This window comes from Gopherus flavomarginatus, chromosome 1 (assembly GCF_025201925.1).
Source record: "Gopherus flavomarginatus isolate rGopFla2 chromosome 1, rGopFla2.mat.asm, whole genome shotgun sequence".
Lineage (NCBI taxonomy): Eukaryota > Metazoa > Chordata > Testudines > Testudinidae > Gopherus > Gopherus flavomarginatus.
This window is the reverse complement of record NC_066617.1, coordinates 120,637,328-120,647,673: the sequence shown is the minus strand read 5'-3', so window position 1 is coordinate 120,647,673 and position 10,346 is coordinate 120,637,328. Positions and strand designations below refer to the sequence as shown.

Sequence of the window (10,346 nt, the reverse complement as noted above, 5' to 3'; positions counted from 1 at the left end):
GGCTGGATGGTCACTAGTTATCCCTGTCATGGCCCATGAGAGAACAAGGCTGCAGGTGTTGAACTGAAGTGAGGCTTGCTATTCCCATGAATTCAATTTCTTTAAACTGTTTTTCAATTGGACATAAAACCAAAACCAAAGGGCAGGAAGAATTGCAGCTTAAATCCCCAGGCTAGAGGGAAAGTGTCATGGGACTCCTCCTCAAGAAAGACAATGTCTGGAGGTCTGAAACCTATAGAGGGTGCCTTCAAGGAGACCATGAGGAGATCAGAGGTGCAATTACCTCAAGAACCGTGACAGTTGGTACATGGTGTTTTTGAAAATTAAGACGTAACAAAAAAAATCACTATATAAAAAAAAAGGAGTCAGTCCCTACATATACTACATGGTGTGGTGTGAAGGGTCTTCCCAGAAGGTGGGCACATTACCCTGAGTTATAGAAAGTGTGTGAGGGAATGTAAATGTTTTAAAAAGAATTACAGGGGCCACTCTCTTTCTGTAACGGTAGGTGCCTTCATTACCATGTGCCTGATTTTTCATAAATGCTGGGTAACCACAACTCCAGCTGTAATCAAGGGGAAGTGAGAGAATGGGCTGCGAATATAGTTTTATGATCCAGGGCTCTGAAGGAACTATAAAGGATTTGCCTTGAAAGAGAGAGAATGAACGCATGGCAAACCAGGATGTAAATCTACAGCACATTAGAGTGCTGCACGCTAACTGGCCATATGGACCTTGCAGCCGTGTACTAAATGTTTCCCAGTGCAAAATGATCTGCTACTCTTTCAAAGAGTAGTATGTCATTGCATACTAGGTAAATTTTACTGCGCTGAAGCAGGGTCCACACAGCCACTTAGTGTGTCTGAGATTTACACCTGGCTTGCCACACACAAAGTCTCTGTCTACACAAGTCCAAAAAATGACTTCAAATAAGTCTCTACATAAAAGTGCCTCTCCAGATCCTCTACACCTTCAGTCATCAAAACTTTCCAGGGCTAGAAGCAAAGTGCTTTCCCTAATAACAGCTGGGAATCACCTCTTTTAAATTCTCTAAAATTCTCATCCTAGAGGGCTGAGAGATTTGACTTTAAGGATGGACATAGCAAGATGAATATGGCCTCAGAGAGTAATTTTGGGAGACAGAAGCTCCACATTTTTGGAAGTTAGAGAAAGAGGAAATGTTTTAGTGGCAAGCAATTTTTCTTTTTTCCTTTTCTTGTTTGAAAACCCATCAACCACCCCTAAGTTTGGGATATTCAAATAAGTCCCAGAAGTCTAGGTGAAATAGTGAGCAAAGAGGAGGGATGGTGGTCAAAGATTCACAAATTAGCTGGTTACAGTTTTCCACCTACACTTTCTCTGTGTGCCTTTTCCCTGCACTGTGCCTTTATTTCTGCCTCATTTTTAATCTTTCAGAAAAAAAACCAACCACTATTTCTGTGAATTTGATTTCCTCAAACCTCTGTTTCAGTTGGACTTGAAACCAAACACAGACACAAAAACCCACCATAAACAAATTATTGAGATGTTTCAGTCACAGGACCCTACAATATCAGCCTTACCATAATTTCTGGTAGGCTCTTCTCAAGGCCATATTACAATTGCAGCAGACAAAGCGAGGAAGAGGAACATGTTGACTCTTTTGCTCTGCAGATATTTCCATGAAGTCATGTTGCAAGCAACACATGTTTATCCCTTCTTCTAAAATGTACCTCCAGCCCCCTTCCCATCTGCGCCAAATATTACAATATCCAGTTCATGAAACTCTAGATGACACTCAGTCCACTTTCTCTTCCATCCCACACTTGCAAATCCTGCTGTGATCTCAGAGTTAGATCTGCGACTTTAAAGCTCTGTTCTGACTAGAGTGTGAGGGAAGGTAATAGTAAGCTCCCAGTGCTATTCATCTGTAAATCTCAAACTAATTTACAAAGGAATTCACATAGCATTGCCTCCAATCCAACTTACTCCCATGATTTACTCACCTTGAGGTTCACGTGTAGTCATAACTGGGGGTATATCACTGATGGCAGGATCACGGGCAAATGTGATGTTTCCGTGGTGCTCCTTTTCAGAGGTGGAAGCATGGAACCCAAGCTTTGGTCAGCATGGACTAAGAGCTGACTGAGGACCTTGCTGAATACATCCTACAAAAAGAAGAATCATGTCATTGACTTAATCCTTCCTCCATCACCTGTGTTTCCAGGAAATCTGTCCCTCTGGAGCTGTTGTGGATATTGACAATAGAAGTCTCTGTGAGCTGAAGACTCAAATTAAATCAAGCTACTTCAAGAGCCTGGGTATCCACTGCAGGGATCTATTTAACCATGAGGTCTAGTAGTCAAGGTAAGAGTACTTGCTAGTTTCATGCGACTTGCAAGAGGTATTTAATAAAAATTGTGTGTGCCTTTTTGCTTCTTTATCATGTTTCCAAAGAAGGCTTCAACAGCTTTGTTATTCTTCTTGCCAGTATCTTCACAGTATCACTGCAGGGGAGGAGGCAGAAGATTAACTCTGCATGTTTTTAAATCTTAGAATTATTAGACTAAATTTCCGTAGGTTTTCTGGAGTACCTAGGAGGAGAGGGGTGCTTAGAAAATGGGCCTTGTGCACTTCCACAACTTCCTTGAATTGGGAGAATTAAATCTTTTAAAATAATTAACTATCTTTTCCCACAAGTTTTATTATGGGTTAAACTCAGAAAGGTGTTAAGAAACAAGTTAGCAGTATGACTAAACATCTCTTTCCCTCAGTTGTCCAGTTTACTATCTCTGTGTGAAAATTAAAATCTCAGTGAGAGAAGGGTTGCAATTTCAAAAGATCGCCAACCACGATGACGCTTTTGGAAAGGTCAAAAAAATGGCATTTCATGTTCTTTCCATGTATTATAAAGCAAGGGGCATAAACTCATTCTCTCTCCCCAGTTATCTTTCCAGGTTCCCTTAATAGTTACGGTCTTCCATTTTGAAAGCTAGAGGGTTATTCAGCTCAGATTGGACATGTAGCTCTTTCAGGAACTGCCCCTCATCAAAGACTATTATTAATAAAATGTGGTTGACTGAGTCGTAACAACAACATCGGGGAGTAGCATTGTGCTTCAACGTCATTTACAATTACCAGCCTTTCATGTTTTTTCTAGAGCTGATCGGAATATTTTCAACTAAATGTAATTTCACCTCAATCTGCTATTTAGTCAAAGCCAGAACATTCCACAGAAACTTAGTGGTTTTAACAAAGTTTCTGATGTGAAGGCCTCATAGCCAGGGCTCCCTGGTCACTTCTGACCAGAGAGAGAGAGATCAAAAACTTGGCCTTTCTGATTGTAAGACACATTTTTAAACACAATTCAATTTTGCAAATGCATTCCAAAGTTTTGTTTTCACTCTAATGTAGGACAAAACAAATACTGAAACCTCAAAAGTTTTTGTGAGACTGAACTGTTATTCTCTGACCAGCTCTAGATTTTTCTGAAGCCACTACAGCAATAACAAGGACTGTATAATGTGACTGGTTTCTAGAGAGTAATGATACTGAGTACAATAATCAATGGGTGGCTAACACCCAAGAGTTAAGATCAGTAATTTACTTGTAGGAGCCTAAATGTCTACTGAAGGCACCTACCTGCTTTGAGTTCTTATTTGGCTGGGAAGATGTGTTCTAGTCAGATGAAACTGAAAAGCAAGAAAAATTATTGTAGGTCCAAATGGCAGATAAGCCGTAACCCAGCACCATACAAACAAAACACTGCAGCACAAGAACATGACATCCTTTCTATCACTGCATTTCATAGAAAGCAAGTCCCAACTGTACCCTTCTTACAAGAAGCTACTACAACTAGGATCTAAAGCAGACAAAAGAATAAAAAGGGGAGATGCATCATATCCAAATGTGTTTTTTAAATACACAAGAAACAACAACAACAAGCTCTTAAAGGTTGTGAGACAGACTTGACAGAGTCCAGTATTAGGATTATTGGACAGACGGACAAACCAATAAAATCCACCTTCATTTCAACTCCCTGTTCAAGCCACAGAGTTAGAGGTCACACCCAGGTAGTCCAAATACAATTACAGTAGACATAAAAATAGCAAAGCAACACATGGCAATAACCATTTTTCTCCTGTATCTTTAGGTATTAGCGATAGCTGTAATCTGAGCTAGCTTTAGATCTTGCCATTTCACTTCAGACCTGTAGCAAGACAAAGATTTCACACAACATTCAGAGAGAAAGTTAACTTACAACCGACCCCTCCAAGAATAATATAAGGAGCACCTCCAGAACACAGATATACACTAAAATAGAAGAAATTCAACAATTACTTGTTATGAAAACTCAATCATAACCCCTTTAATTATGATATATAGAAATGTGAGAAATCTGAAACTGTGTTGCCTAAAAGAAACAGTAAGTACTGTACTTAGATTAGGAGGAGATCAAAATATTTGATATAAAATACTCTCAAGGAAGCTAACACAGGGATGGGGTGGGTGTGGGGAGAGAAAGGGAAAAGAGAAACATACGTACCAACCCCCAAAGTCAGTCTCACTACAAAAAGTTACTCCAAAATCTTGGAGACCTGAAAGAGAAAGATAGTTAATTAAAATAATGTATGAGGTAGCCTCTCTCTTTCTTTGACTGGCACTATTCTTTCATTCAACTGGACTCTTCTAGACTGCCACACCCTGACTAGCAACTATTGCTAATTAGGAGAAGCTGTTTTTCCTTGCTAACACAGACTAGACACTAAAGGAGGAGTGGTGTGTGGTTTCCCAGCTGATTTGGTATGGATCATTTAAAGTCTCTCACAAGTTTTAGAATACTATATTGTAATTATACTAATTATTTGTAATAGAGTGTTAATGCAGTTTAATAGCTAGAAATGCTGGCCTTCCATAATCAGCCTGTTTTGCACCTTTCTGCCTTATACCCATTTGTTCTATGTTGCACAAAGTCTTAACCCTAAATTTACGAGAAATAAAGCAAGCTATGACATTTTGCTTTTGCCAGGGCTGAATTTGTCTCAAAAGTTTGATGCAAACTGGAGATGGTATTTGGGAGCTCTGCATATAACAAGAGGTGTGTTCACTTCTTGAAAATTTACCTTATCATAATTCCCAAACATCTTGGCTGAAACTGTGAAACACTCTGTAGAATTTGCCTTAACTAGGGCAAGTTTTGAATTTACTTCAGACTTAGCTACACCATGGTAGCTAAAGCCAACCTTTTTTTCTTAATATAGATACAGGAGCCTAGGTTAGAAATTGACCAGCTAATATGTTAAAGATGTTGTCCCGGGTCTGCACTAGGAAAATAGCTGAGTTTAGATCACTTAACTAATATGCATTAGGTTACATGAGCCCAACCTAAACTCAGACTTTTTCTAGTTATTTTTTTCTCCTTTCTTCTCTCACAGAAGGTTGGGGGAAGAATTGGGTAACTTTTCAGTAAAGAGACAGGTAGGTATCTTGGGATAATAGTTAAGGAGTTATTAAAGGTCATTTATGCATACATAAGGAATTCTGCAAGGTTAATAAATATCTTGTCTAGTCTGCCTTTTGCTGGCATAACTGTCAATTAGGAATGCTATGCCCTCAAAAGCACCATGTATAGATGCAGATATATCGGGGAGGAAAGCCCTTTGCAAAGATAGCTTACTTCTAGGGCTGTCAAGTGATAAAAAAATCATTGCAATTGTGTTAAACAATGGAATACAATTTATTTAAATATTTTTGGATGTTTTCTACATTTTCTATATTGATTTCAATTACAACAGAGAATACAAAGTGTATAGTACTCACTTTATAGTTTTATTACAAATATTTGCACTGTAAAGAACAAAAACAGTATTTTTCAATTCACCTCATACAAGTACTGTAGTACAATCTCTTTATCATGACAGTTGAATTTACAAATTTAGAATTATGTACAAAAAATAACTGCATTGAAAATTAAACAATGTAAAACTTTGTCCTACAAGTCCGCTCAGTCCTACTGCAGCCAATTGCTCAGACAAACAAACTTGGATACAATTTGCAGGAGATAATGCTGGCTGTTTCTTGTTTGTCACCTAAAAGTGAGAGTGGGCATTTGCATAGCACTTTTGTAGCTAACATTGCAAGCTATTATGTGTCAGATGCACTAAAAATTCATATGTCCCTTCATCTTCCATAGGACATGCATCCATGCTGATGATGGGTTCAGCTCAATAACTATCCAAAGCAGAGTGGACAGATGCATGTTCATTTTCATCATCCAAGTCAGATGCCACCAACAGCAGGTTGATTTTCCTTTTTGATGGTTTGGGTTTTGTAGTTTCCACATCTGAGTGTTGCTCTTAAGATTTCTGAAAGCATGCACCCCACCGCGTCCCTGTAAGATTTTGGAAGGCATTTCTGATTCTTTAACCTTGGGTTAAGTGCTGTAGCTATTTTTAGAAATCTCACATTGGTACCCTCTTTGCATTTTGTCAAATCTGCAGTGAAAGTGTTCTTAAAACAAACGTGCTAGGTCATCTAAGACTGCTAACATCATGAAATATATGGCAGAATGTGGGTAAAATAGAGCTGAAGATATACAGTCTTCACCCAAGGAGTTCAGTCACAAATTTAACCAATGCATTAATTTTTTAACAACCATCATCAGCATGAAAGCATATCCTGTGGAATGGTGTCCAAAGCATGAAGGGGCATATGAATGTTTAGCATATCTGGAACATAAATCCCTTGCAACACCAGCTACAACAGTGCCATGTGAACACCTGTTCTCACTGTCAGGTGACATTGTAAATAAGCAGCAGGATCTCCTGTAAATGTAAACAAACCTGTCTCTTACCAATTTGCAGAATAAGAAGTAGGAATGAGTGGACTTGTAGGCTCTAAAGTTTTAGAGTTTGAGAACAGTTACGTAACCCCCCGCAAAAAAGTCTATATTTGTAAATTGCACTTTCCTGATAGAGATTGTAGTATAGTACTTGTAGGTGAATTGAAAAATACTATTTCTTTACAGTCCAAAATATTTGTAAGAAATATATAAAGTGAGCACTGTACAGATAGATTGTGTTTAATAGAAATCAATTTGAAAATGTAGGATATCCAAAAATATTTGGCATTTTGTTTAAAAAATGTCCTTAATTGCCTTGTTAATCATGATTTACTTGAGTTAACTGCAGTTGACAGCCTTATTGATTTCAGCAAATGAAATAAGATGATACTAGCAACAAACTTTTGTTGGAATAAGCTAAATCTCCCTTTCTAGGGTAGACAAAAGCATTCACAGTGGCTTTTATAGAAAGTAGATATTCCAGAACCACTAGATCAGTTTTCCCTCTGTAGAAAGAGTGGCTTAGAAAAATGCATCTGGAACAGCTTCTGTCCCATTGACTTTGGATACAACTACATTGTGCAAACTTTAGCACTTGTGCACATTAGGATGTTCACAGCTGTAATAGTTGCAGTTGAGGCCTCTGTGTGCTACCCTGCTGCAACTGGGCCCCCTTGTTGCTAATTACTGCATATAAATGTGGCAAAACACTGCATGGATTACAGAGAATCTATCCCCATTCTACAAGTGGCCCTTTTACAGAGGCACAAAGCATAGTAATGACTTTGAGTAGCAGGGCTGGGAATAGCTTATTACCACTTATGTCCTAGGTTATCTAACACTCTGAAGCTTGGCCTGGGTTTTAGATTAAACCACTTAGTTCAGAGCAGCCCAGTTTTGTTTTAAAAGTTTTTAAACACTGCTCTGCAAGACCCATGTGACAGCAATGTCACTCATTGAAAATGAGACTTGTGATATCAGCACTTAGTTGTCTCAGTGAGGTCCCACAATGTTGAGTGGAGCAATGCCTAAATACCTTTAAGCACAAGGGCCCTAGTGTTTTTGCTTTCCTAGGGCATGCAGTGTCCTAACCAGAACCCATATCCTCAGTATTACTGGCACTGTACCATCCTCTTTTGAAATCCAAAAGCTCTTACTTTAATGTGTGATTTGCTTTGTATTTTCCATACAAGTGATTGATGCCTTTGTTATTTGACAGGTAGGCCTGAGGCTGTGGGAAAAAGCTGAATTACTCACCCATTGATGACAAAAAAAAAAAAAAAAAAAAAAAAAAAAAAAGGGTTGAGGATGTATCTGAAATGGTTCTTTACCCACAAAAGCTTATGCCCAAATAAATGTTGCCTTTAAGGTATCACTAGGTTGTCTGTACCCACAGAAAACCAAACACTGCTACCCTTGATACTTGTCACCCTTTGATGTGGATTTAAAGGGCCTGCTTTTCTAAGGATGAAGATTGCATCTACACAGCTGGAAATGTGAAAGGTTGAAGTGTGGAAATATGTAGCCTTGATACAGACTCTGTTTTTATAGGTGGTTAAAATTACACACCCACCCAAATCATCAATATTTTATAGGCTGTGACATTTATGCCCTAGAGCCCTGCTAGGGACAGCCCTATTTTGAGCTAGGCAAAGGAATCCCAGCTTGTTCTCTTGCGGCACAGGCCAGGACTGAGCAACCCAGGTAGTGTCGAGCCCAGGTTGGCTAGACAGTAGTAAGAATTTTAACCAACTGCACTGCTGGGTTTCCAGGTAGCAACTTCTGAAGACCAGAGTGCAATTCTACCACAGCCATGAAAGCAACAAAAGTAACTTTTCTGTTCTCAGTTTAACCAGAACCTAAAGCATGTTTACAGGTGTGAGTAGTTGATCTAGAACTACTTAGAAATTAAGGCTCTAGATTTGGTTCTAGGGTATATGGGGTAAGCGTCCCAGGCTTTTAAATGCCCACACACTAATGCCAGTGGTTGCTGCTATTGGCAAACAAGGCTACATATGGCAGGCACAGATGTCTACTATAGAACTGGAAATCACCTCTTAGAAAGAGCAGATTAGACCTTCATTTGAATGAAGTGACATTTTATTTTGAAGACAGTGGTAACACAAACAAGTAGTATGGGAGCTGAGAAGTGATCTACATTATAGCAGTCACAACACTGCCAGAAATTAGGAGAGATTTAGGCACAGTGCATATGAGTACTAGGCACTGGTGTCTTTCTTGACATATGCTAGTACACATGAAGTCAGAAGGAAGACTGAATGAGTTTGCCTTCTTCTTTAGAAGTTTCAGGTTTCTAGGTCACAGGGCCTCCTTAGACTTGGAGGCTTCCTCAGCCTCATTTTCTTGGTTGTGTGGTTCAATGGCGTCTGCAGACCCCTTACCTGATGGGATGAAGGGTCCCACAACCCAAGACAGAGGAGTAGTCTCCATCACGTATGCCATCAGCTCATCTACATATTCCTGGGCCTTGGTCACTATCTCCTGGCTCTGGGTTAGGAGGCTGCTGGAGAGATCCTGGAAGGAATGGGCAGTGGAGAAGGATGAATGAAGCTCTTCCATGTTGTGATACATCTGTTTCACCTTATCCTGAAAGTTGGTGGGGAGACCTTGAATGCTGGCTACTAGCATCTGGCAGGCATCCTGCAGCTGCTGGATAATGCTGCGGGACATAGCCAGGGTCTCAGACTCCATCTGTTGGAGAAATAGAAGTTTAATTTAGTGTTTAGAACACAATAAGGATCAAACTTACAACATCACCTGAGGCAGCGGCAAGGCAGCAAGTTGTGCTGCAAGATACTACTGGCAGTCAAGGAGATCTGATGGAAAGACCATTGGCACCAACAAGGTCTGCAATGTGTGTGCCATGTTCTTTCAGGATACATAAAGAGGCCAAGTTGTGGCTTCTCTTAGGGAAGGCACTTGTGACAATGGAGACTAACAGAGGCAATAATCCATGTAAGGTAGGTCAGAAGAGAGCCAAGCCAAGCCAACAGGGGTTTCACTGGTTGCAAACCCATGATCTACAGTCGGTTTTCAGGCTGTGCAGAGGTTTAAAAAGCATGCATCTAAAGCAACTATGCTTCTTGGGCACAGACCTTGCTGGTGTGACATCACTTTAGGAATGTCTAAGCAAGGAAGCCACTCAGGCTCAAAAAGGGAACAACTCTTTGTAATAAAACTAAGATCACCTGAGTTTGAGCTACTTATATAATGATGACACCCTGCAAGGCCCAGAATAATTGCTGACCCCCACCCCACATGCACACACTCAAATGAACATGCCTCTGGTTTTGCCAAATCCTTGATTTCACTGCTTTCTGGCTGCTCTCTATTCCAGCTCAGCCATATGTGACGGAACTTCTCCTGGACTTCTTGAAGAGAAACACCTTGCTTAAGGTATTCAATCTAGAAGTGGATTAAGGATATCCAGAGATGAGACATTTGCACATCAGTTATTCTAGTTCCACTGTTTGACATGCCTTCACCCCACAGAGTGGTATGCTCA

The 10,346-nt window shown here is 39.8% G+C and overlaps 1 protein-coding gene across 2 annotated transcripts in view; it reads right to left on the bottom strand.

Annotated features, from left to right (window-relative positions):
- Positions 1–8,918: 8,918 nt before the first annotated feature.
- Positions 8,919–10,346, bottom strand: part of LOC127058758 (perilipin-3-like) — an 81,451-nt gene continuing 80,023 nt past the window's right edge. Inside the window, exons 7-8 of one of the 2 annotated variants that reach the window (XM_050968946.1) lie at positions 10,124–10,246; positions 8,919–9,532 (exon numbers count right to left, since the gene is read on the bottom strand). In XM_050968946.1, the coding sequence (XP_050824903.1) occupies positions 9,140–9,532; positions 10,124–10,246 (516 nt within the window). In that variant the 3' untranslated portion in view covers positions 8,919–9,139. The remainder of the gene's footprint in view (positions 9,533–10,123; positions 10,247–10,346) is intronic. The other variant, XM_050968955.1, reaches the window with a different exon arrangement.